The sequence below is a fragment of the Pseudopodoces humilis genome, chromosome 16 (assembly GCF_049639895.1).
Source record: "Pseudopodoces humilis isolate 2021_Gansu_Grassland_sample_001 chromosome 16, ASM4963989v1, whole genome shotgun sequence".
In the NCBI taxonomy this organism is placed as follows: domain Eukaryota; kingdom Metazoa; phylum Chordata; class Aves; order Passeriformes; family Paridae; genus Pseudopodoces; species Pseudopodoces humilis.
The window spans coordinates 11,776,672-11,803,813 of NC_142215.1; the positions used below are offsets into that span (position 1 = coordinate 11,776,672).

General features: G+C 40.5%; 1 protein-coding gene across 4 annotated transcripts; it reads left to right on the top strand.

Moving 5' to 3' along the window:
• The first annotated feature begins 1,799 nt into the window (after nucleotides 1-1,799).
• LOC102099753 (tropomodulin-3) lies at nucleotides 1,800-26,816 on the top strand. 4 transcript variants are annotated; one of them, XM_088063243.1, is made up of 11 exons: nucleotides 1,808-1,870; nucleotides 2,264-2,473; nucleotides 8,082-8,279; nucleotides 9,548-9,704; nucleotides 17,103-17,225; nucleotides 17,805-17,894; nucleotides 18,414-18,544; nucleotides 19,459-19,566; nucleotides 20,996-21,139; nucleotides 21,503-21,647; nucleotides 23,787-26,816. In XM_088063243.1, the coding sequence occupies exons 3-11, from the start codon at nucleotides 8,154-8,156 to the stop codon at nucleotides 23,816-23,818; spliced, it is 1,056 nt and encodes a 351-aa protein (XP_087919369.1). In that variant the 5' UTR covers nucleotides 1,808-1,870; nucleotides 2,264-2,473; nucleotides 8,082-8,153; the 3' UTR covers nucleotides 23,819-26,816. The 4 variants fall into 4 exon arrangements, with proteins under 4 accessions (XP_005521548.1, XP_087919369.1, XP_014106757.1 ...); XM_005521491.3 differs by lacking the exon at nucleotides 2,264-2,473 and having other exon boundaries at nucleotides 1,800-1,870; XM_014251282.2 differs by lacking the exon at nucleotides 1,808-1,870 and having other exon boundaries at nucleotides 2,205-2,473.
• Nucleotides 26,817-27,142: the final 326 nt, after the last annotated feature.

A 27,142-nucleotide genomic window follows, 5' to 3' on the forward strand; every position in this document is an offset into this window, starting at 1 on the left:
AAGTGGTTTGCATCTCAGACAGGAATAGGATCCAAGAGATACTGTGCTCCTCTCTTTACAGGCTCTGTTAATGGTGAAGACCTTTCTGTTCCACTTCCTTCCCAATGAATGGATCTGCAGGACAGCTTCTTCAGCATTGAATTTCCCTCTTTATCTTAATACTCTGAGGTCCAAGGTCAGACAAAGGCCTTCTGGAGCTGGCCATTATACACTGGGCATGTTTCTTGTACCACTTTTTTCTTTTGTAAAGTCAGTCCCCAGGGAATTGCATTGTTTGGGACATGTCTAAACTGTCTTAATGGTCTACTTGAGAAGCAAAGCAAGTGAGGGATAGTTCCAGGTGCTAGGAAGAGCATGTCAGACAGTGTGGGCTCCTGCAGATGGGGCTGAGAATGCTGTGAGTCCGATGGTTGGTGCTTGAACTCCTCTCCAAACATGCCTCGGCATGCAGGCCCAGGGCTGGCTGCAGGGCAGCCATCCACAAGAAAAGGAAAAAATTCCCCCACACACATAGGTAGCTACCCCTGTGTCCTCCTACCAAAGGCTCACAGGAAATGTGCTTAACCCTTTGCATCAGAACATTAAGTTCTCAAAGTGTTAGGGTTGTGTCTCAACAGAACTGTGACTGAACCATGTCCCTCTTTGCTGCTACTGGAATATGATTTCTTCACCCACAATTTGTTTCAATCCAAGTTTGGCCACTCATTAAAAAAAATAAAAAGTAATTATATAGGATAGAGGGTCAGGCATTTTTTGTCATCATCTATTTTACTGACAATATTCTTCCTGTCAAAATCCCATGTGAATTTCCTAGGTAGGAAGATACTTCTGTCTCCAGCCATATACTTTGAACCAATATTCTTCATTTTTTACCACATCAGCATTGTAGAGAGTAAATATATTATGTTTTAATCAGTTTAGGATTATATCAGAGGTTTTTCCTGCTGTGCTCAGCTCAGTGACCAGCAGTGAAGAGATCCGTGCTGCATCTGCTCTTGCTGTGCGTGCACATTGTTTCAGCACCAGTGGAACTTCCACTGCTGTCCAGGTCTTCTATTCACAATATAAACCTTAAAAAAATTGTATACAGAATATTGTTTACTAACACGTGGTGTTTAGTAGGTCGCTGAAACGTCCACAGAATCCTGTTGATTAAGTACACACCAGCACATACGGCACGCTGATGCTTGGATTCCACCTGCTCTGTGTCAGCAGAAGCGCAGGAGCTCTGGCCCAGAGCTTCCCAGCAGAAGCCGCTGTGTCCCCGAAATTGCTCCCTTTGTGGGCCAGGTAGCGACAGGGCACTAGACTCCTCCGCGAGGTGACCTGCCTGACAGCCCAGAGGGGGAAGCTGCAAGTTTTGAACAAAGAGGAAACAAAATGTGGGCAGAGGTGAAGACCAGGAGCCTGAAGGGGCCGAAGGAAGAAGCTACAAGAGGGATCCGCCAGGCCGTGGAGCGCCGAAAAGGCACTCGAGTTGTGCGGCGCGGGCGCTTTGCCGCCGCCGGCAGCCCACACGCGGAGCGCCCTCGGGAGCGGCTGCCACACACCCCCACACGATTCGGGTCAGAGGGGCCCTTGCAGATCACCTCGGCCCAACGCCCTGCCGGACAGGGGCACCTTGCACAGCCCAGGCTGCCCAGAGCCCCATCCGACCTGGCCTTGAGCACCTCCATGGCCGGGACCAGGACAGGAATCGCGATAGCGACCGGGTCCGGGACCGGCCCCAGCCCCGTCCAGGCCCGGCCGCTCCCCGGGTCCCGCCCTCGTCCGCGCCTGCGCCGGGCGGGCCGGTGGCTGGCGGGGTGCGCGGAACGCATGCGCGGCGCTGCTGGTCGGGCTGGGTGAGCGGGGACCGGCGGCCGCCCGGGTGAGGGGGAGCGGCGGCGGCGGCCGGGACGGGGGCGGGGCGCCGGGCGGGGCCGTGTTGGGCTCGGGCGGGCACAGCTCTCCGCCCGCTGTGAGGAGGAAGACGGGGCTGGGTTGACGCCCGCCCGGCCGGACCCGGCGGCTCCTGGGGGCCCGAAGCCCCGCCGGTGCTGGGGAGCGGGGAGGTCGGGCCGGGGCGGCGTTGGGCCCGAGAGCTGCCTGGGCAGCCTCCCGTGCGGTGGGCGCGGGGCTGAGGGGCCGGGTGGGGGCTGCGGGGCGCGCCCAGGTGCGGGGCTGGGTTGGGTGTGCAGCCGGCGCCCCGCTCTGCTGCGAATCCCGAAAACGGAGCCTTTGGAAACTTCGCCTGTAGAGCTGGTGCCCGTAATTCTTTCAGTTTGCTGCCTGTGTTTTCCACGGCTCACTCGGCGCTCGGGTCCCCGCAGTCAGTGACGGAGGGATGCCTTTCCGGGGCGGGGTGCGCTCCGTGCACCGACAGCGGGCCCGGCAGCTCCCGGAGCCTCCCGTTCGCCCCTGCACGGGGCTTGTCCCCAGAGCTGCGCACGGAGCTTTCGGGAGCCTGTTCTGAGAGCCTGGCGCTCTGTGGGTAGGTGCAAGTTGTGTTGAAATAAGTGATGGTCTAGGGAGGCTGCCGCGTGCTTTAAATTTGCTGTCATGTATTGGATCAATCCTCATAACTAAAGTTTGGCTACGGTAGAGAGCTTGAAAGGCAGCCAGTGATGTAAGGAAGGACCTGAAACTGACTTGTACTCAGAAGTTGTCGTGAAGTAATAGAGTGGGAATGATTTAAATGTCTTCTACTGTTCTGTTCCAGGCTTGTAAATTTTGCCACTTTTCTGCAACGGATAAAAGATAACTGAATGTTTCAATAAACGTTGAGGTAGTTTGCATCTGATGTTTCTTTTTGACACCAGCAGGCAGCTCCTCTAGGAGCAGACTGTATTAATACTGTGTAGTGTAATGTAATTAATACTGTGCTATTAATGAGCAGCAGGTTTCTGTCAAATCATCCAGGCACTGTCTGAAAAAAATCATGCCTAAACATCCCTCATCCTGGCCAGTCAGTCAATAACTTCCTGCGTATTGGGAGAGAGAATGGACAGCTGGAGTGGTGATTCCTGACAGAAGAACTTCTCAGGGCACCTGGGATTTTTATCTTATCCCAGCCTTGTATTTATTTGGGATCATAACATCTGCCCTGCAGCAAATTTGGTGAGCATGCCTGGAAGTGCTGTGGGTGTGCTGAGCTACTGCCACTTCCATGCCCTGTGTAGCTGGCCAAGTACTGGCTTTGGGGCTCCTGGCCCTGTCACCCCTGCTGTTGCCTGGGCTGGCTGGGTGTGTCCGCTTAGCCCTGCAATTTGGGTGACCAGTTTTCAGGAACAGGCACACAGGAGTAAGTTTTTATGGGACAATGCCAACTTGGCAGCTTAGCCATTGCTCGGAGCACCCTGTCTGCAAGAGAGCTGTGTCCCAGTTCTGTGTCATTGTACAGAGGATATATAAAAGAGCAAAGTGGGCTTTGGTTGCGGATGCCCTCTGATACAGAGGAGGAGCTTGCAGGAACTGGAAACACAGACGTGTTCAGATTTCCTTCATGATGGAAGCATTTTCATGGTCTGTGTAGTTACTCTACAGTAGCTGCCTGTCCCCCACCACTCCCTGGGTCACTGTGTGGACAAATGTGAAGTTAGAAAAGCTCAGTTTGCCATGTATAATGCTTAGTGAATTGTCTCTTTGAACAGAATGAAGCCTTGGGCTTGCTTTTCTAGGAAAATAGCCCAGAATAGTTGTGTCTTCCTGCCTGGAAAACACAGTTTACCCTGACAAGAAGTGTAGGCAAAGACGAGCTGCCACCTGCTGGCTTCATGAGGCTCTGGGCCGGGGGATGTTTCTCATTCCTGGGGCAGGACAGCCAGGATCCTGTGCCCTATCCCAGGCTGGGGCTTTGGAAGCCTCAGGTGGGTTTCTAAAAGCTTTCTGCTAAGAATGGCACCATTGGGCTGTCCAGCAGACTTATAAGGCATTACAAAAATATCCTAAGGAACCTGCTGCAATTATGGTAATATTTATATTTATTCATATTTCTCTTTACTTTGGTAAGTAAAGATAGCTCTTTCAAGTGGAGCACATTCTTCATAAACAGTTCTGTATAATCTTGCACACTGGAAAATAGAATTGTTGCCATCATAGGGGTTCCCTGGGGAAATGCTCAGATTAGGCAGCTGGAAGGGTCTGGGGCCCCAAGAGGTGCAGGAATGCTGACAGCCCTGCAGACCCCCCTGCTGCAGACCCCCCTGCTGCCCCGGGTTCATCCAGAGGCTGGGGGGAAGGAGGCTCGTGAGGAGCAAATGAGATGAAAGTGAACTCTGCGAATGTGCTGGCCAAAGCCAGCTCAGTTTGTTTTTCATGATGCTTCTATTTTAAAATCCAAGCCACGGAAGCCATTTACAGTGGACTTCAACAGCACTGTCGTTTCCTGTGGGCAGTTTATATCTAAAGAGTTTCTCCTGTTTGGATCCCAAGAACTTGTGTTCTTGAATATAACAGAAATTTCAGGGGGGGGACAAGAGGTGGAGTTTTTGAAAGATAATTGGAAGGTTGCTATTTTTAGACTACTTTGGTTTTTAAAAATATACTTTCAGAGAAGAAGGGAGAAAAAATATTTTGACTTATGGATGAAGGTGTATGAAAGTTGCTTGACAGTCTTTCAAGTGATTATTCAGGTAATTATTGAATGGCATAAAGTAAAGTTACTCCTGTTTTTCATTCCTTTAGTTCTTCATTGATTTCCCAGGTGAGGGAATAATGGCAAGATTTTTTTCTCTGTGATGTCCAGCAGAATTTCTTAATTTCTGATTTTTCAGCTTCTCTTCCGCTTAACAAACAGAGAGGATTGACATTTGATGGACTGGAAGTGATGGCTTTCTTTCCATTTCTCTGAATGTTTCTAACATGACTATGAAGTTGCTGGAGTGAAGAACTTTACATTGGAGTTATATATCTGAAAAAGAGTATTAGCTCTTTGGACTTCTATGCAATGTTCTCATTTTAAAGCTGAGAAGGATACTTAGAAGGAAACTAGCTCTGCTCATGAAAAAAAGGGCAAAGTATTTGCAAAGCCAAAATTGATGGTTACAGTTCTGCTCATGATTTTGCAGTAAGATCACACACACACACATATATATGTATATATATATATAACAAATGTGCCACAAATATTCACAGGCCAAGTAACTGCTCCTTCTAAAAGTTTGTTATGCATGTGTCTCTATGCTGAACTCCTACAGCAAGTGATGGAAAGCAAATAGAGCACTAAGTGTGTTTAATGGGAGGTGAAAGGCTTGTTTGATTAGATTAGGGCTTCAGCTGGCCTTTATGCCCTTTTTAGGCAATGAGAATTCCTGACACTATGTTTTAAAACCTGATTTTTAGCATGTTGTTTGCAAGTGTTGTATATGCTGTGTTTTCTTTAGTAGGGAATGTTTCTGAGAGTCGTTGCCAAGCAGTCTTGGTGTACTACAGACATGCTAAGCAGTGCTACCGTTGTACATTGTGGAGGTGTCTCACAGTAAGGACACTTTCATGTTTAAAATAAAATATCCCTGATAGGTATTGGAAAATATGTCCAAAGCTCTTTACATTTGTATTTGCTAGGCCACATGTGATTCTGTTCTTGCTGAAGTGAAGCCTCAGTTACAGAAACTGGGTTTTTTGTTCAGCTGCTTTATTTTTCATGTTTGTGTGTGTGAACACTGTACCTGAGGATTTAACATAACTTCTTTGGTCGTATACAAACAAGTGAAACTAAGGGCTGTGACCTGAAAATTAGTAAATGCATTACAAAGGATGAGTAATTTTCCAATATGAAACATCCCATTGCAGTAAAGAAAAGGTAATTAATTCTGGATGACAGCATTTTGTGGCAATTAATGGAAAGGAAATACAGCCTACATGAAAATAATGTATGGTTATGCAGTGCTACTCTCAGAGTAAGGGCAGCATTATTCTGCAGCTTGCTAACCATTTTGCTCCTTATAATTACCTGTTAAAATGACACTTTTTAATATTTGAATGCAAATGGACATGCAGAAATGTGGTAAATAGCAGTGTCTTGATGTAGGGCTCACATGGTGCAGCCTGGTCTCAAAGAGTGATGTGTAATCAGCTGCAGGAAATGTTTTTCTCCTGTGATCCTGTGTAATGGCTTGAACTGTAAGGAAGGGCAGAACATTAAGGCTCCAGCAATGAGAAGTTCACATGCAGATTGTGCGGCATCAGCTAATTGTCCATCAGCTGCTTGCACCTGGAGAAACAAATACTACCAGACTATGAAAACTGTAGGAGGTTGCTTTCTAGGCCACAGAGTCTCTCCTTTAATTACTTTTGGAACTTAGGAAAACATAGATGTGCTACCCTCTGCATTTTCTTCAGCCAATAACTTGGATGTCCCTAGCTGTGTAGCCTCTTGCAAAAGGTCTGGGCTCTTCCTGCATGATTTGGTTTAGTTCAGAGGAAGCCAGAGTTCTTTTGATGCAATTTACCACAAAAATGAGAATTCCTCCTTATGTTTGAGAGAACTTTGCAAAAGCTTCGGTCCCATCAGTGTCAACTGTAGTTCACAATAAAGCTCTGGTATTTATATCAGCAATATGTTTTTTAAAGCAGACATCCTGAAAATAGCTGGATGTATTCCTCACTTATTCCTCACTCAGGTGTGGATGTTGATAGGACCTGAAAATTCACTGTTCTTGCAAAGGCAGTTGTTAAAACCAGATTAGTTTTACAGGTACACTTGACTGAATGGTGTGGATGAACCTCTGTGTGCTCATGTCTGCTTAGTGTCCCTGAATTAAAATGTCACCATATGTAACTGTGGCAGTCAGGGAGACCTTTCTGGCTGTAGACAGCTGAAGTGGAAGAATCCTGTGTGCAGGATTTCATGGTATAGCACATATGTACATACAGCCTGCCTTTCCCTGCTGCTTAAGAGGCAGTGACTAAATTGATCTGGTTTTGAAGGACAGTGTAAGTGTGGGTTTGAAGTAATGCAGTTGTATTTATGGTGTGAGCATTTGCCCTTGAATAGGGGCTACTGGAGAAAGTGATTTTTACTGTGTGTCTGGTCTGTATTGAGTATTTCCATAGAGCCAAAAAAGGAGATTAATGAACAGGAATGTGTATTTAGCTTTTGCTTTCCAAACACCTTATGGACTCTTGCTTATTTACAGAGAGTTATCATACTTACCCTTTTTTTGTTGGTGGTCAACTTGAAGCAAGAATTTGGATGAACAAAAGGAGAGTCCTAGAACTTCTTTCAGAAAAATGAGAGGAAACAACTTGTCTGCTTGAATACTGCTGTGATTAACTGCTTTTTCCAAGACAAATGCTCAAAAATTGTGGGTGCTAGAGAAACATTCCCTGCACTCTCCTTGTCTGTGAGAAGTGCTATTTAGACTGTACCCTTTGAAGGACCCTGGTTTCCTCTAAATATAATATTTAGTGACCAGTCACACAGTTTATTCTTTATTTTTAATTTTTTAATTTTTTTTTAAATTTTATTTTTTGTATGGTAGTAGGATTGAGTGGAGTGCTGCCACTTAGGAGCTGTATTTCCTGTGCTTTTCATCAAGCTATTGTAATTTTCCTTGGACATAACAGAATGTTGCTTCGATGGTAGTGCTATAATTAGCTTGGAGACAAACTTCCTTTATTTCCTCTGTAGGTAATATGCAGGGATATGAGTCAGTAATAACCAATTACCTTGTTTATAATGAAGTTATCCTTAAGTGCCCTTGAACTGTACCAACAATAAATGCGGAGCATCTTAACTCTTCTTTTGGCTTCGTTATGTGTGAAAAACAAAGGCATTAAACTGGACTCATAATTAGTAGGATCTCCTACAATCTGTCCTGCTCTGTGGGAATTATGGCTTTGGAATTCTTGTCAAGAGGACTGGGTATTGACTTTGATCTGAAAATAGATATAGCTTAATTAGATACAGCTTAATTACTGATGGACAAGGGCATGATGGGACAGTGAAGAAAAACAGCTTCCAGGTGCTTCCTGTCAGCTGCAAAATAACAGATACCAATACTGGGTGACAAAGCTTTGCTCTCACAGATGTATGTGGAAGCTGAAGATGCTTTGTGGTTGGGATATTTACCTTAACTCTTCTTTTTTCTTTTTTGAAGTTTTTCATAGATCTGGAGAAGAATTAAGACTTGGATTTTGAAGTGTTTGAGCAACTTACTACTGCCCAAGTCATGACACTCCAATTTCGAAAGGACTTGGACAAGTACAAAGATCTCGATGAGGATGAAATTCTTGGCAAACTTTCAGAAGAAGAACTGAAACAACTGGAAACTGTTTTGGATGATCTTGACCCTGAGGTAGGCATTAGCCAAGACAAGTTTTATTTTTTTCATTTGTTCCATTACTAGTCTAAAATAAATTGAGATTCTGTACAATATACTTTTGGACAGAGTTTTTCATAGCCTGCTGATGATCTCACAGATATATATGTGTATATAATGCTTATTTCCTGTTTCCAAGGTGGACACAACTGCAGTAAAGGAGTGCATAAGAAGGGATAGTTGGGAGGAGCTTTCTGGGATTTATTTATAAATAAGAATTTCTGTTGTCCATGTTCTTGAAAAGAAAGTTTATTTAGAAAAGCCTGTTTAACTTTCCTGTTTCCAGCGCTGTCTGGTAAACAGCCCTTTTGAATCCACGTTTGTTTTATTATTTCTGCTGTGGAGTTTGGTGGGAGTGGGAGGGTGCCAAACTCTTCTAATGATTCCTGGTCCTGTAGCTTATATCTATTCCTGTCCTCATGCTGACTTTGTGAAGAGAAATAATTGCTAAAATCCTGATTTATGTCAGCATGGAGTATTGAATAAGGAATATTTCAGCTACAAAGAGCTGAGTTGTCCTCTCCAGATATTGGAGTTATGTCAGACTTCAAGACAAGTGATCACCTATTTTGTTGCACTGCAAGGTATTACTGATATTTTAAATGCCTTTGACTTTAGGGCTATTTTAACAGAGGAGAACTGGCAAAAGGGAGTGGCTGTCTTTTATGGCAGTCAGAAATCCTATACATTCTGGTCATTCTGTACTAATATCCTTTTTTCTTTCTGTTTAGTTGAAATATGCTGATGTTACCAAAGAAACATCCCACCTTGAGTCAGGTCAAAACCAGAAGTACTCTGTGTTAAAATAATAGTAGAGTCGGTTGTCTTAAAGACTTAAAATCACATGGATGTAAGTGACAGAGGAAATAGTCTCTTGCTGAATGTCTAAACTCTAAATAGCTGAGTTTTATTTAGTACTGCTCATTTAAACAGTGCTGATTCTAGCAAACAAATACAAAGTAGCTGGCAAGTTGAGTTCTGGGAGCTATTGTACCTAAAGAATTGCTTCAGTCCTACTGAGCATGCAGTGTGCTGTATTTTCATTATATTCTCCATGTCTAGATTACCTTGTGTCCTTCCCTGCCCCAAAAAAAGGAAGTTGGCAGAGGATCAAAGATTGCCTACAAAAGATGATGTATCAGGGCTGAACCTTGCAGAGAGGGAGAAGGAAGAGGGAAATGATACTAAGCAGGTGCTCACCCAGACTTTCTAAGCTGTCATTCTTTGCTCCATTTGTTTTGCAGAACGCGCTGCTGCCTGCAGGCTTCCGGCAGAAAGACCAGACTGCCAAGAAGGCCTCAGGTCCCTTTGACAGGGAGCGGCTCCTGGCGTATTTGGAGAAGCAGGCACTGGAGTACAAGGACAGGGAAGACTATGTGCCTTTTACAAGAGAAAAGAAAGGTAACACCACCCTTTCCTGTGTAAGTGCTTATGAAATCTCTGAAGTGGATGAGCCAGAGCTACTGTGAACCAAATCTGATTGAAGCACTGGCAGCTATAATGCTGTAATGCTTTTAACTCGCAGTTTTTCCAAATGGCTGTTGTTGTGCAGGGCCAGGAGGCTTCCTGTTCAGGCATTTGTGCTGCTGGGGCCGGTGTGCTCTTTGTGTGTAGCACAGGAAGGAAATAAGACTCAGAGATTTTATCATAGATTGCAAAGTTCTGATGGGCATGGTATCCTCAAAGTATGATTTATGTCAATAATAACAAACAGTGTCATTGTGCCTGTGGTTTATGCCTCATGCTGAATACAGACAGCAACCTTTTGTAACACTGTGTTGGATTAGAGAAATAGCAGTTGAATGATGTTGTGGTAGACAGTAATGTTCAAAGATGATGTAGGCTGACAAGGCCAGGCAAGTGGTGTATGTAGTCATGGTGTTTTTCTAGCATCCTTACTGAAAGGTTTAATAAGATTGCATAGTTACTCCTAACTAATTATATAGTTAACATCACATGTTTTGAAATCTGGCAGTGGTTTGTGGTCTGAAAACCATGGACACGTTATTAAAGCCTGGGATTTTAAATTTTTCCTTTGTATCTAGTATTTTCATTGTCTTGATGGGAAGCATTTTCCTTTTCAGAAGAAAATTTAAAAAGAATATGCCTCTTAAATATTTTAAGAGCAACTCTTTATTTTTTTTTTTTTCCACCTAAAACAGAAGTTCCCAAATTCGTTGTGCCTTACAAATCATTGTTGGTAGGCACAGACACTCTCAGACCTGTGCAGGTCACATATGCAGCATATGCACAGGAGCAGGCTTTTAGCTGTCACCTCAGTGTTTGAACTCTGCTTGTGGGTCCTGGCTCATGTGAACCTTCCCCAGCAGCAGGGCAGATTTGCTGCACTAATACTTCAGTAAATTGTTTCCTAAGTTGTAGTCCAGCTGCTCAAGATGAGCAGCCTCCTCTTTTCTTAAGGGTTTCAAACACTTTAATTCTACTTAATTATCTGCTGTGAATCATTGCTTATTTCAGAATTGAGTCTTCTTTCATCCACTGAGTTTGTGTATATGATTGTGGGGTCTATTTGGTGAAAATTTTGTTAGGGGTATTTGCATTTTCTCTGCTGTCAGATAGCTTTACCTAGAAATGCTGGTGCCTCCCTTTTTTTTCTTGTAAATAATAATAATAAGTAGTAGGGAGATTGTGACTTTACAGTGTGCTGCACTGTATATGGTGGACTGACTTCATAGAGTGTTTTTGCTTTATTTAGTTAACTCCCTTTGTGTTGAGAGATATGTGATACTCCTTTGGTGACAGCAGAACAGGGTTTGGTGGCTGAACCTGTAGGAGTAATGCAGTGAAGGACAATGTAATGGACTGTAGAAGGCAGAGCACCCAGAGCAGCAGTGCCCTCATGGTACCTCTGCTGCTGCCAAGTACCTGTTGGTTTGTGCGGCTGTGCCTGCCTTCTGCTGTTCTCCTGACATTTGCCAGTCTGTGCTGGAGTCAGACTGATGGTTAAGTGTGATAGAGTTTGGTATATTTGGGGCTCATAGATGATTGGGGAATCCCTTGCATCCTGTGCACTGCTCTGTCAGGGAGTGAGCTGGGCAAGGAGGATGTGCTCTCATACTACATTTTCTGCTGACTGCTAGTTATTCTTTCACAAAGATGCCTCTCTAAAGTTAGCTTATGTCTACATGCACACATAAAAGTATTTGCTTGGGTAGATAAAATCTGTGAGAATCTTGTAGAGAAACAGAAGGATCCAGTTGTATCGCAGAGCTTGGTTAAGAGAGATCAAATGTCATTTCCTTTATGTAATAAAGTATTACTAAATAGCCTGTCTGCATGTTGCAATGACTCACACCAGTGTAGTTTGTAAAATTTCCTGTATCTCATAAAAAAAATTTGTTATTTAGTAACTTCTGTCATTTATTTTAGTGCAGTAGGAGAAGAGAAAATAATATGAAAAATGAAATGTAGATTACTTCCACTAAAACTAAAAATGTGGGAACAAATATTTAGTATCCAAATTGATGCTCTACTGAGTGGGCAGGAGACAAGAAGGTCAAGCTCAAACAGGTCAAGTTATAGTAGGTGAGGGATAACCTTTTGTTTTCTCCTTATTAAAGTATTATGGTTCAACTTTGACTTGCTGCCCCGTTTGTTGCCATTTTGCACAAAAATGGCAAATGTAAATAACTTAATTTTTTAAGTCAAGAATTCATTATGTTTATCTAGATGTCAGACTTGGAAAGGGCATGGGGTGCAACTTAATACTTGTGTATTTTTTTCTATAGGGGACTTGTATCCTAATGTGCTTTTCATTAATATTAAAATAGATCAACAGACAGCTAAGCTGGGTTATAATTTTTCACTTCATCTAGAAATACATGTTATGGGGAAACAACACTAGCGAGTTGTGAAATAAAGGCAGGTGAAAATCTTGCTTGATTCTCCTGTTAATTTAGGAGAAAGGTGATAAATGTAACCTTCAGTTCCAGAGGTTTTGGAAGGACAGAGATGGATTGGAGCTGCAGCTGGTTTTTCTGGTGCCATTTTTGGGTCAGAATTTGCTAAAATATGGCTGTGTCCCTGGTTGGTCTTGTTGCTCTAATTTGTTCCAATTATTCATTTCATGGAGCAAGAAGAGGAAAATCTACCCTTCTCTTTCCTTTTTCTATTTTAGTAGAACTGATGTCCTGCATGGTGATTTGGTCTGCAGATTTATCAAAGAAGCTTACTTTAGGTTAATTTTAAATATCCTGTCTTGCTACTGATTCTGGTAACCTTGTTTTCCTACTGGAGTGTGAAGGAAAATACTCTCTTCCAGATGCCTCAAGTGTCTAATTTTGGGGTACCATATTATTAAAATAATGTTGCTTCTCTTTCAGTGATGGATGATGTAATTTCTCCAGGTCTTTGGAACCTCTTTTGTTTTGTGCTGTGGCATGTGGAAGACCTGAAGTAATGTAAAAGTGTCCTGCTGTGGTGAAATGAACAGTGCTGAAGAAATGTGAAGTTTAATCCCTAAATCATACTCTATTCCATTTTCCCAGTGCCTTGATTTTGTTTCTAAAAGCATCCTTAAAAACTTTGTTTTAAAATGCAATTTGATGATTTAAGTCACATTCTTTTCCAATTAAGTGTTGAACCATACAGTAAACCATTGTTCAAGAGATTCATGAAACCAATATGGTAATAATTGCAACAAAACTAGCTTTGTCTCAGTGTCTGTGTGTAAGTACATCATAAAGATTTTACAGGGTGTAGTGCAAGGAGAAGGAGCTCTCATCCAAACAGTAAAGCAAGGCTTCAGCACTGAAGGCTGTTGCCCTCAAGTGTGTTCCACTCGTCTGACCGAGTCTGGCCAATGCTTCTCCTCCTTCTCCCTTCTCTTGGAGCAGCAGCAGACTAGAATTATTGCAGCTGAGATACAAACATATCTGAGATAGTAATGTACTTTGTGCTGTATAGTGCAAGGCATTAGCCAAGTATTGTGTAAGCCAAGCTTTTCATTTCTAGCCTTTGCACTCTCATAATTGTGGCTTTCTCTTTCCTTTGCGCTCCTGTCAGGGTGTGTTTGTTCTGTGTAGATTTGCTGTTCATGTAGCTTCTGCTTTAGGCTTGGTTTGGTTTGGATTTTCCCCTTCTCTATCACCCAGAAAACACATGGAAACTGTAGCCAGCCACCTGGTTCTTTTGTTGGTAACCTGCTCAGTTGTTGCTCTAGATCACTGTTGCTTTCTGTTCCAGCAGGATTTAGAATGCTGTGTTTTCTGTTTGCCATTGAATCACTTTAAAGTCTTTAAAGAAAGTGTGTTGCATGTTGTGAAGCTAATATCCTGTAGAAGCTTTGCAGAAACAGCTTGTCAAATTGATATTCTCCATACAAGAGCATTAGAACAAAATAACATGTGATACTCCAGCCTTAATGTAAAACAGTTTTCTAATTCACTGCTATGTGGCCTGTAATCAGATAGCAGATAACAACTCTGCTTCTGCACTAAGACATTGAGGAACTCACTTGTAAGTTGAATTAAAAACATTAGTCTTAAATTGTGCTTACAAGTGAATTGGTAAACCTAAGTCTGTTACATGGTAAGAACTAAAGATTGATGAAGTGTGGATTATACAAATTTCTGAACTAAGGAAAGTTTAAGGAACATAAAATGTAAGGAATACATCAGATGTTGCTCACTTTTCTTCATGAAGTCAGTGATGAGAAAAGCTTGTATTCAGTTAGCACTTGATTTGTTTCCCCAAACGGGGTACCCCAAAAGTGGATTTTAGACTTGCTTCTGCTGTGCACGGTGTGGCTGCCTGCTAGTGTGGGGTATGGGAGAATAAACCCAGCAATGTGCAGTGCATGGCCCCACTGGACTGATTCATGCAAAGTACTGAGTCCCACCTGAGATCTGTAAATCTGTGTGGGAAATGTCCAGGGCTCTTCAATAAACACCGTCCAGTGTTCCTGCCTTTAGAGCAATACCACTGGGTGGAACTTGGAACTGAAAGTTTATTCTGTAGCAGAGGCCAGTGACTTAATCCTGGATGTGCATCATCTAACATGTTAGCTTAAAGACATGGAATACCTGCCTGTATAATTATTACAAATATGATGGGAACATCCCTGAAATTTGCCTCTTCATGTTGTACCTTTGCAGTATCCTGGCTGGCTGAAAAGGAGCTGTCATGTTCCTTCATGTAATCAAATCCGGCTATTTGGAAATGTTCCACTTGAGGGCCAGGCAAGCTGCACATCTCATGGGCTGCACAGATGTGTAGTGGTTTTTGGTTTTATTTAAAGCTTGCATTAGTAAGGGGGACTTGCTGAACTGTACTGGCAGCAGGCCTTGAGTGAGATCATTGTCCCCAGAGACACAGGGGTCTTACCCTGCTGGAAGTAACTTCATTGCTAGAAGTGGGGAGTGGGAGGGACCTACTTTTGTATGTGCATTGTAAACTTCTGATTTCTGGTCTAGGACAAGATGAAGCAAATGAATGAGAAATTATGTACACAAGGGTGTGACTTGTTTTATAAAACATACTGCTCCTGGCCCAGCTCATATGACTGGAGTTGGCTGCAGTGAATGTTTCTGGAGGGCAGTGGCTTTTAACATTTTTGCTTTATTAAAAACTGATTAGACTTCCCACTCTCTAGGTTTTGTAAAGAGTCAGGCATGTGTGGATAAGTTTAGTATTACTCTTAGGAAGCAACTACTTGAACCAGATGTTTCTAACCTATGAATTTATGAATTACTGAACAGCAACATCAGGAAAAGTAGTTCTTTTTTTTGTGAGCAGTCTGGGATGAACCAGACAGATGGCTGAACTAGGTTAAAATACATTTTTGCCAAGTTGCTTTTAACTGAGATCAATTTCTTCTTCTTGGTCTCTTCCTGGTGCACTGATGCTGCAAATAGGATGTCTGGACAAAGGCTTGGGTACTCAAATCCTGCTGTCCTCTTTCCTTGGACTCCAAAATCCTCACCTTTTTTACTAGCCCATATTACTGAGGGAAAATAACACAAACATAGCTTCCGAAAGGCTTTTAGATCATGTGAATGCTGCTCAGAGTGCTTAATGGATTAATGAAAAGCTTGTCTTTTTCATTCTTGAATCTCTTCTATAAACTACAGTTTAAGTTAAAGGTTAATCTCTCCCCAGTAGGTGATGCTGGTAAAATAAAATGATAGAAATGCATTGCATCATTTATATCAAAACAACCAGAAACAATTGCTACATAAGCCTTCAATTTATGGAGGTTTTCTTTTCATCCTGAATCACCAACAGTTTCTTTTGCACTGTCCATCAGAGCTGAGGTATGGGTGGTAATGCATGTCAGCTGCACTTAACTATTGTTTGGAATCAATACAGTTATGTAAGGAGGTTTATTTTCTGCTTCTAAATATGGATAATGACCATTTAGACAAGTTTCCAAAGAGATAGCAACCCAGGAACAAAAATACTGTGTTGCTAGCAACAACTCTTGGTCATCAGACTGTGTTGTCAGAGAAACACCTGATATGCGTCTCTGTAATCTGTGCTAGTGGGAGTGCATTAACTTCCTTTAAAAGGAAAATGACCACAAACTACTGTAATCTAGAGAAGACATGGAATACACAATTTTGGGTTTAGTGATGCTAAACTCCACCAAGTATCAGTGTAACTGGGACATTGGGATGAGGATGATTCCTCTGTGGAATCAGAATTTTATAGCTATGGATATGGCAGAGGGTGGGCTCCTGAATTAGGACTGAGACTTCGTCGGGTGATTATCAACACTGCTTCCTACCCCAGGAAATAACAAAAGGAAACTCCTTTCCCACTGCTCTTTCTGCTGATAGCTCAGGCAACTTGTAAAGTTGGAAAAACTTGAACCTTAAATAGCTGTTAAGATTTGCTTCACAGTTGTAGAGTTGTGAACGATTTCTCTCAAATGCATCTGTATAAGAGCTTTTGTTTGCCGTGGTAATTTGTCCTGAACCTGAGCACCCCTTACCCGTCCTGGCTCTTACCCAGTGGAAAACTCCTTTGTTCTGAAGGACCGGTTCTAAACCATTCATAGCTGAACTGTTAGAAAGGCTTTCTCATACTCTGATTTCCTACCCTAACTTTCCAGCTAAAGATGCTGGAATTATGGTAACTACACAGACCTCTACCTTATTCATATCTTCTAAAGTAACTTTTCCCGTTACCTGCCTGTAATAACTTGAAAGTTGGTGCACAATGTAATATTACTCTTGGTTCTTATGCCATTAAATCTTTGATGATGTTTTTTGTCATTTTACAAAACAGTGTCACTGGCAGAGAAATCTGTTACCATGTTTTGTGCTGTTCACAAACCATGGTTTTCTTAAGCAGCTTTGTTTTTTTGCTTCAGAACTGATGTTAGTATCTGAAAGTGTATTGTGTAAAAGCTGCAGTGAATAGCCAGGTGTGTGATTTCAGACAACTCTGTGATATTCTCTCTGACACATTCAGATTACAGTTCTGCCTGGGTCCCTTTTTCCCTTGCGAGGAAACTCAGCATTCTCTAGTGATACTAAATTTTTCTTACAATCTTTCTAGACTGTTCAAAATATATAATGGAGTTTTATATGTTACTTTCTAATCCTTAGGAGAAACAGATAAGGTTGGAATAATGATCCAGACTCCTGAAAATTTATTCCTGTTTATGCTCTTTGCTCATCTCTGACTTGCAACAACAGAAGACCCCTTTATGTTGTCTGTGGTTCTTGTAGTATTCACTAAATGTAATATGTATTCTTTAACTACTTAGTATTTGAAAGATACGTAGCTATACAATACAAAGTAATGTCAGATTTTCCATTTTGTTTACTCCAGGGAAAATATTTATCCCCAAGCAAAAGCCTGTACAGTCTTTCACAGAAGAAAAATTCACTCTTGATCCAGAACTGGAGGAAGCCTTGACCAGTGCCACAGACACAGAATTAGGTGACCTTGCAGGTGAGGTTTTTTTGAAGGATGAATGGGCTGGTAGATATTTAGACCAGAAAGATCTATAATTAATGTGGTGGTGTATTAATCTGACTACAGGATGTTGTAGTTGTGATAGAAACTAGATTACATTGTTTGCTAGTTTGCTTTTCACCTTTGTTGATTTGTGATAATTTGTGAGGAAGGTAATTATTTTGGCCTGCAAAAGATACCTGATTTTCAAACTGAAAACCTTGAAATCCTTTCCTCAGACTGGCTGTTTTTTGATGTGTATGTGACTTCTTTTTCTTGTGTACAACAATGTGTTTGTATGTGCCTGTATTCCTAAAGCTTCATTTTGTGACTGAGCTGCACTTTTTAATGTTGGTGCTTGAACCTGGTGAGGTCACAACTTTCTAAAATGTGAAAGTCAACTAAAATGTCTATAGTTATTTATTTTTTCTACTTTTTTTTTAATTATTAAGGTATTGAATGGATAAATATTGTACAAACATCAGGTTTTGTTATTTAAAGTAACCCTGCATCTGAGCTGAATTAGTCAGGAAAAGTAAAATCTATTCTTTGCTTTTTCTTTTATTTCTTTTTCAGCAATACTGGGAATGTCCAACTTAATAACAAACAATCAGTTCTGTGATGTAGTAGGAAGCAGTAATGGGGTTGACAAAGACAGCTTCTCAAGTAAGTGTGTACACGAGTGCTAGAAAAATCAGTTCTCTGTACTGCACACAGTTACTATTGTATTCACTGTTTTCTGTTGCACCAACATTCTTTTAGACTCTTAAATCTTAGTCTGGAAATGTGTATGCCTATAGCATTGCTAATTGAGTTCTGTCAAGAGTGGAATTAAAATATATGTACACTAAAGTGTTGTCCTCTGCATTTAAGTCACTTTTTGGTGACAAAAGTAGGCATAAGCGTGCATTGTGTGTGTTGGTTCTTTGGTTTTATATTTGTGTTTGTAATTCAGCTCCTATGTGCTTTCTGCAAATAAAGCAGAAAGGCTGTGAGGACCTTTGAAAAAGAGTTGAACTTTATGAAAATATGGTCAGGAGAGGATGGTATGCTTTTTTGGTGGGAGAGAGATGTAAAGACTGATGAAATGATCTTTAAATGCAGTAAATATTTAGTATGTGTATCATTTATTCACAATGCATATGTGCAACCTGATTGATTACACTTAAATGTCTTACTTTTCAGATATAGTAAAAGGTGAAAAAATGTTGCCTGTTTTTGATGAACCACCAAATCCCACAAACGTGGAGGAGACACTGCAAAGGATTAAAGATAATGATTCTCGTCTTGTTGAAGTTAATTTAAATAACATTAAGGTAATTACCTGAAGGCTGCAGTAAATATGCTGCTTTTTCTCAGTAGAAGACACTTCAAGCTACAAAACTCTCTAAGAGAGCATGATAGGCTTATTCTAAGTACAGCATTCTTTCTGCTGAATGTTGTAGTGTGTATAAGCTCAGAACCTGCAGCTAAACCGATAAGCCATCTTGGTTTCTTTTGCCAAATGTGTATTTAAAAAGTCTTAGACTTTCTCACTGCCAGCCCAGATTTCTGTTGCTGCCAAGTTGGCAGCAATTCCAGTAGTTCATTATCATGGAGTTAACTACTTTGTTTGTTAAATCCTTTGTCCTTGATAAAGCAAGCAAAGGGATATTTGTGCCTGACATCCTTCTGATTCTTGCACAAAAAGGCTGGTGGAAGTTAGGGCAGCTTCTGCTCCCAAGTGTAACAGTTGTGTTTTCACACGTGACAAGCTTTTGTATATTTGTTTGAAAGAAACCAGATCTGCAGCACCCCTGACTTGCAGTGCAGACTCCAGGGGCAGCCTTGCCAGTGGCCAGGGCTGCTTGTTCCCCTTACTAAAGGGGAGAAGTAAAATCCATTCGCTGTGGAATAGCGTGTAACAGGTAAATGCTAGCCAAAATATCTGCCTAAAAAGATCAAAGTTTCTGACACAGTAAACTGAGGTATTTGCTACCCTAATTAATTCTTTAAAATTATTCCTTTTAAGCTGAGTTGCTACTATACTGTAAAAATGACTGCTTTGCAGAATTGGAGAGTTACAGCTGTTGCATCTTAGGGTAGATCTTCACTGTGAGACTGCTGGAGACCAGTGGTAGTTAATATTGTAGAGCATTTTGCCGTAAAGAGAATAAGATAGTGGGAGAAGTTGGGGGGAGGGGATAAACTTGTGTATCTCAAGAGAGTGAAATGCTATTTTTAATTCAAGAACATACCAATTCCAACGCTGAAAGAATTTGCAAAAGCCTTAGAAACCAACACACATGTGAAGAATTTTAGCCTGGCAGCCACCCGAAGCAATGATCCTGTTGCTGTTGTAAGTACTCGTGATAACGGCTCTAAGTGGGGTGCAAGGGAAGTTAGGATGGAAAGGGAATGGGAGGGGATTGAATTTAATTCAGTTTAAATATTCAGGGATGAAAATGTTTCCATTTTGCTACACAGTAAAGTATGTTTTCTTTTATAAAACTTTGTATCTAAGTTGGTAAATGATTACTGGTACTTAATATGCAGCAATGCCTCAGATGTGTGAGGGAGAATTCTTTTTTCCAGCCCCTTTCTCTGATTTTTCATTTTGCTAACCTCCTTCCTTTTTTTCTTTCTTTCCTAATTGTTTAGTTCCTGCTGTTCATTTCAGTAGCCAATAGTTTATTCAGGGTTAATTTACGAGAATTTGAGGACTTAAAAACACCTTAAGGTGAGGACTTAAAAAGTCAACTAACTAAAGTTTTAGTTGAAGTTGTAAAATACCTGTTTCTCTATCTCCCTGCTACCAAAGATTGGCTTAAAATATTGGTATATAAAACATAGTATTAGTCAAAGTATCTAGCTTGATGCAATTGAAACTTAAATATAATTTATAGTCAGGTTGGTTTTTTCTATATTGAATTAAAGCAGTACCTTATTTAATTACAAATAAAGTCGTAAGAAAACAAAACTAATTGTTTTGCCAGGACAGTCCTTTGCACTTGTTTTAAATTCAAATTAGAAAGAAAAGCAACTACTTTGTAAGACTCTGTTAAATGAGTAAATGAGCATTTGAAAGCTTTGGGTTTGGGTCAATTAAAAAGTTTCTTTTCAGCAGAACTAAAATGTGTAATAAAAATTTATAACGGCCTCTTTTCTCAGATGGGTTTTTTTGTATTGTGACTTCATAGAAAAAATATTCAAAGGGTACAGTTTTTCTGACAGTAAACTCAGCAGTTAGCCATTCCTGTTTTCTTCCTTTCTCAGAAATAACATCAGATATAAAAGTGCCTTTAGCTACATGCTGGTACTATGCTTAGAGCTTTGAATTTTACCTGTTCCTATCAAATCTGTAGACAAAAGCATTTTGAAAGTCAGATCTCCTGTTTACAAATTAACCATATCTAATTCTCCCCTCAGTTGAATAACGCCCTTTCTTTAGCCTTTGCTTAGCAGCCTGCATTGCTTGTTGTGTGCTGTGAAGGCTTACAAAATGGAATTGGTCCAATATGCTAATTTCAGACAATTTATATTCTGTGTAGCCTTTTAGTTTGTAACAAGAGAAAGACAGGCCTTCTCTTGACTGAATGCTATTTAAAAAAGGAATGTAGATAATGCTGGCTGAAGACTCAGTCTAGTAAATGAAAGCTTGTGAAGTTACACCTTGCATCTGAACTTGCTGCTTCCATGGAACTAGTTAGTGGAAGTAGTTATTGCTGTGTCCTGTGAGGCACTACAGCAAAATGCTAAAGTTTAATGATGCTTTTTTATATTCAAAGGCTCTTGCAGATATGCTGAGAGTAAACACAAAATTAAAAAGTTTGAACATAGAATCAAACTTCATCACTGGAGTTGGAATTCTGGCATTGGTTGATGCATTGAAAGACAATGAAACGTTGACAGAGATCAAAATTGATAATCAGGTAAGTGAGATGGTGGTGATACCATAGCTAAACTGAGCCAGTCCTAATTGACTGAATATTTTTAGAAGACAGCTTGTGATAAACTCTTCAAATATTTTGTTTAATTGTCTTAACACCATCAACAATTGCCCTTAAGATGGTCAGAAGCATCCAGCTGAGGTTGATTCCTGATCACTTCTGTGCTACCTTGTGCTTTAAAGCACATAAAAGTATGTGTACAGACATGTTTTAGGACCTTCTGCCTATTTGAGTAACTAGAATGAAGTTGAGTGTTTATTGACTGATATGGGGAAAGTATTTTGATCTCTTCGAGGATGAACACACATAAGCTCTGTTGTCTTTGTGTACCTTCTGTTCTAACAGAGGCAGCAGTTGGGCACAGCTGCAGAAGTAGAAATTGCCAAGATGCTTGAAGAAAACAACAAGATCCTCAAATTTGGATACCATTTCACACAACAGGGACCTCGAGCCAGGGCAGCTGCAGCTATCACAAAAAACAATGATTTGGGTAAGACCAAATTATTATTAACTGAATGGGTGTGTGGCACATGCTTTAAAGGTGTCTGGTTATTCCCCTTCTCCCTTGACTAAACCAGGATAGCCCAAGATTAGTAGATCAGTTTCAGGTTTCTCCTGTGCTTTGCTCCTTCTTTTCTTTTTGGCTGCTTGATGTTTTCTGTTTTGTTACAGGGTGTTCAGGTACATGAGTGGAGAATTTTTAGCATAGTCTAGAACAAGAGCATCCAAATTTCGTGTGAATTATGGCAAAGGGAGTGAAAACAATAGTTTTGATCACTCAGTTGTATTCAGATAAGATGCATTTCTTCTTTTAAAGCAGTACTTGAAATTAAGGGGATAGGATGCCCTGTTCACTGCCAGTATCCCAATGTCACTGGGATTGCTTGAGCAAGGAACTTAACATACTGTCATGTACAGAGGCTGAGACTGGGTAATCTCTCCCTTGGTGGTTCTGTTCATGCACAAGTAGCTGATAGCAGTGGCATCTTTATTTGCTGCAGTCAGTTTTGTTGGAGCTCATCAGCTAGAATCCTAATTAAATGGATCAGCAGAAAATTGGTTAATAGCATAGCACATGAATGGAAATCATTTGTATAATAATGTCAAATACTTGAAGCACTCAACTACAAAATAATGTCCATCTATTTAAACAGAATTGCATTTTAAAACTATTTAATTAAATCTTTTGGTTTTAGATGCTTTGTGGTGATACTCATCAGTGTGAAAAGGAGCCAAGCAGTTTAGTAGAAGTAGCAGTAGTTAAGGAATATATTAGAGGGAATGACACAGGAAATTGGAATTTGGTTTAGAGATCTGATTCTCCTCTGAATAAAGGTTAAAGTGGAGGAGAACAGCTCTGAAAGATATGGATGAGTAACTAGAATAAAGCACAGAGAGATAAGAAAGGCACTCAGACACTGCATATCTGTTTCTCAAAATAGATTCTAAAGTAGTTGGGTTTTTTATCATAATGCTTCAGGTGTCTCACAGATTCCTAAGGTTTCCCCTCTCACTAGTTCTTTTATTACTGCTTGACTGTTCAAAATCTATGCTTCTATTGATATCTTGCCTATTTTCCTTTGCTTTCTTAGTCTGGAGTATGCGAGTAAAAGTTTCTGCAAATACCTTTTCATCTCTCCAGCCCTGAAGCTACAGAGAAGGTTACTCTGAATACCCACTTGGGTATTGAGCAGTGAAACTGGGATGTTCGAAGTCTCTCATTTCTCTCTTTGTACGTTCCTTCTAAAAAAAAGTCTACATCTTCTGTTTTCTTGCTCACACTGTGTTGTACCACTTCCCTGTTCTTTGTATACTTTTAACTGCATGATTGGAGAAGTCTAGGGCTGGAAATTCTTTTCATCTGTTCATGCAGTTTGATGAAAGCAGGTATGAATAACTTCTGCCACCTACTTTCCATTGAGTGGATTTGAGAACAGATTCACTTTCTTCTTACATAGATGTTTTTTAAACAAAATGGAGATGTCCTTTATATTTTGTCCTTTGTGTCCTATAAGACCTTTAGTGCCATTTGCTTTGTCTGCACAGAAAAGGAAAACATAATTTGTTAGTGTGAAAACATCAAAAATAATACAAATGTTGAGGAAAACTCCAGTAGTTCAACCAATATTGCATATTCTCAAATCTTAGTAGCATGTGAGCTTTTAGTTATTTTGTTCACAAATTTTTATTGCTCTTGCATTTTCTGACAATTGAATGCTTTTTATTAATAAATGTAAAGTTTTAGGCTGTAGATTGTAACATCTGTGTGTGTATAAATTGTGTTAGATATACTCTGAAGCTCTTGTAGAGTTTCTTTTGAAGCCATGTAAATTAAAGTCACCTCTAAAAACCTGCAAAACTGTAAAAAAAGAATTCTGACTAAATCTGCTTATCAGACATAAGATGATTAATGTTTCCCAGAGGTCCTTCCTTGGAAATATTTGCAACTGTTTGTGAATAAGGCGATAAGCTCAGCTTATTTGCTTAAAAATGCTGTCTAATGCTAAGTTAGCTACCTTAATTTGTGGTACTTCATGTGACAAAGTAACTCTTCATGTTGTAGAAGCACAAAAAAATAGTTAAAATGCTAATATACCAAAACTTCTCTTTTTTGTCTCTCTTGCTGCAGTTCGGAAGAGAAGGGTTGAAGGAGACAATTAGCAGAGCTGTTGCCAGAACTGTGGAGTCAGCACGGGCAGCACCATGGGTTTTGGCAATCTTGGACTACATTGACCTGGGTTAGAAGGGAAAAGACTGGAAACCCCATTCCTTTTAAAGCAAAGCAATAGAATCATCTGCTGGTATGCAGCACGGTTTTGGGATGGATGGAAACACAGTAGTGTGCCAGTCTCTGTACCATAGGTTTTGATAGGGTTTTTTTAAGAACTTTTGTATTTCAAGACTTTGGCTGTGCTTTCTACTAAAAATGTAATTGTAAATCAATGGTATAATTGTCTGTGGTCAAAGAATGGGACCTCTAATATCATTGGGCAGATACTGACCCAACTGAAACGTTTGCAAGAAAATCTGGGGGTGTGTATTTACGTGGAGGGGTGTGTATATTCCTGACAACAATGCATTAGACAGAAGGGATTCTTCACCCAGCAGCTGGACTCGTGTAGAGCTGTTCAGCTTTGTTCATATGCACTGAAGAGAAATCTTTCACAGCAATGTTATTTGTAATTCTACTGTGTTGTTTTTTACTAGTTCTTGATACTGTGATCCAGTTCAAAGACATCCTTTTAAGCCAAACAAAAATAAATTGACTAAGGACATCTCCCGGGAGATTAGAGGGACTAATACAAAAGTGGAAGTCTTGCAGAAAAAGAAAAAAAAAATTAGGAGCCTTGCAAAATGAGTTTTTCTGTTACACCTAAATCCTTAAAGTCTTTTCAAAAGATCCCGTAGCTGTGTCTTGCTCGGTATCTAAACTGGACACATTTTTAGACTGATTTCATGTGTTCATCACCATTATTTAGTTCATATTCTTTGTTTAAAAATTGTTATCTACATTCATGGGTATCAATTTCTCTAGAAGTAGTGAACATTCATATTTAAAATACTGCATAACTGTACAGGAAGAACAGCCTTAACTGTAAAACCACTGACCTAAGTTGTATTACATTAAGCTATTTGTACTTCATACAAATCTAACAGTTTTTAATAATGAAGTAACACTTTTAAGTGTTTTTCCATTCTATATCTGTGTTTATGTTGAAACACTACCTTAAGACATGCAAAAACTAACCAATATGTAGTGTCAAATCTCTAGGGCATAGTCATTATTAAAGTGTTTAAAGTTCTATAAGCAAACTAATAAGGCAACAAGAATCACTTCAACTTCTGCACATAATCACAGTACACTTTGAAATATTAAAATCTAGAAGCTTTTTGGTGTAGGTCTGTTTGGACTGTCTTGTACTTTGAGTACAAGTACTAGTTTGCTTTGAGATCACAAAAAATGTTCTACAGGACTGCTTGGCTGTATTTATAGCAACAGAGAATTCAACTGACAACTGCTTTCATCCAAAGATCATAATGTGGTGAGCATTTATGTGTAGAAAACATATTGGGCTGAGAATTTTGCATCAGGTTGTATATACTATAAAAACAGAGCATTGTGCCCACATTGTAATTTGCTGCAAATCTTGGTTTGGATCTTTAAAGACAGACTTTATTCTGGAGGTGGCTTCAGATTTTACTGCAACTGTACAGAGAATTTTGAACTACAGTGCCTTCAGTAGGGATGTATATAACTGGTTTATACTCACGGGAGAACCTTTTTTTTCCCTATTTCTAAATCAGCCTTTTATTAGAATTACAAATAAATATCTGCTCTGAAAACTAAGTTGGAATTAATTCAGTTAAAACCAAAGACTACACTTATTGTAACCTCACAACAACATCAGAAGTGTTCTGTTGAGTAACAAAAAGGGCTTATTTTGGTTTGGGCTTTTGTAAATTTTCAAGAACTTTTTAGATTTTGAAATAGTTCTAATACAGTATGCATACAGTCACAAGTTAAGTGTCCTTTTACAGACAGACACTGCTGTATAAACACGGCCAAAGCATGTCATGTGCTGAGTTGCCTAAAGCTGTACTTTACTTTTTATTTGCTAGGCACCATAATCATTTTGTGTCAAAAAACAGGCTATAATATCTTCCTTCATTTGTTGAAGGGCTGCATGTTCACAGAATCTGTTCATGTATTGGGATTCTATGATGAGTTATTTTATCACTGCCTAGAAAGATTAGGCAGTTATTGCCGACTTGAAAATGAAGGAGAAAGCTGAAAGGCTGGATTATGGAAATAATAGCCCAAATCAATTTCTTGCTTTTACTAAATCAAGTTTGGCTGTATAATTATTTATATTCCAATCAAAGGCAGGGCCATTTATGTTGCAGCTCTCAGGTGTCCTGTCACAAATGATAGTATTGGACCCTAATAAATGGTTTAGCTCTGTAGACAACAGCTAGAAATTTGACTGCTTGTGGACTGCTTCAGGACAGATACCTGACAGGCTGGGCATGGAAAACCAATGTTTTCAACTAGAAGGGTTTAATAATCCAAATTGTTGCAAGACCTTTGGCATGGTGCATGGAACAGTTAACAGCAATCACTTTTGTGCCTGCAGTGTGTATCCTTTTTGGAATAAATGATGAAATTCAGTCTGTAGCCAGGAACCTTCAACAGTCTCAACAAAAGCACAGGTATAATGTCATTGAGTGTGGTGAAATCCTGCATATGGCTTCACTGATTGTGAGTGCAGGGGTGGTACTACTTTAATAACCAGTTACCATAAACACAAGGTCTTTTTTCCTTAAAGAAATACTGTTTTCTTACTTGATTATTTTTCCAGCTTAAAGCAAGAAATCAAATGACCGCATATGTTGATTCTGTTGGTTTGAAGCTAAGCATGGAAACATAACCAATATTTCAGAGCAAATACCTATTTAGTCTTGTATTTTAAATAGCCTCATTCTCTCTATAGCTTGAGTAATCCTGCGTTTGTAAGCTACAAACGAGTTAAGTGTTCAATTTAAATTTCCATTGGGGAAACAGGTATTGAGTATTTTAGCATATCAGTACTATATGCTGTCAGATTGTGTAACAGTTACAAATTCTTTGATGATTAAAGTACTGTATTCTTGTTGTGGCTTCGGGAGTTTGTTTGCTTTTTTCAGTAGTGTACTGCCTTGCTTGACCCCCTGGTATTTATATCGGCGCCCTTCCCCAGCAGGGGCGGGCGGCCCGCGGCGGCGGCGCTGAGGGGGGCGGGTTTCCCTCAGCACGGGGCGGGGAGCGCGGGAGCAGCGCCGCCATAACGGCACCTTGCGGCGCGAGCGAGCGGTGCCGGGCCGGGAGGGCGGCTGCTTCGTGCGGAGCGCTGCAGCCACGCCGGGAGGGTGCGGAGGTGCAGCCGGGCACCCGCAGCCCTGACCCTGACCCTGGCCCCACGGTGCCGTTCCCCGTCCGGGCCATGT

Bases quoted from the DNA above. Each gene is read 5' to 3' on its own strand.
- LOC102099753 (XM_005521491.3), top strand. From the start codon at position 8,154: ATGACACTCCAATTTCGAAAGGACTTGGACAAGTACAAAGATCTCGAT. The intron at 8,280-9,547 runs GTAGGCATTAGC...TTTGTTTTGCAG, and splicing joins TGGATGATCTTGACCCTGAG to AACGCGCTGCTGCCTGCAGG. The intron at 21,140-21,502 runs GTAAGTGAGATG...CTGTTCTAACAG, and splicing joins AGATCAAAATTGATAATCAG to AGGCAGCAGTTGGGCACAGC.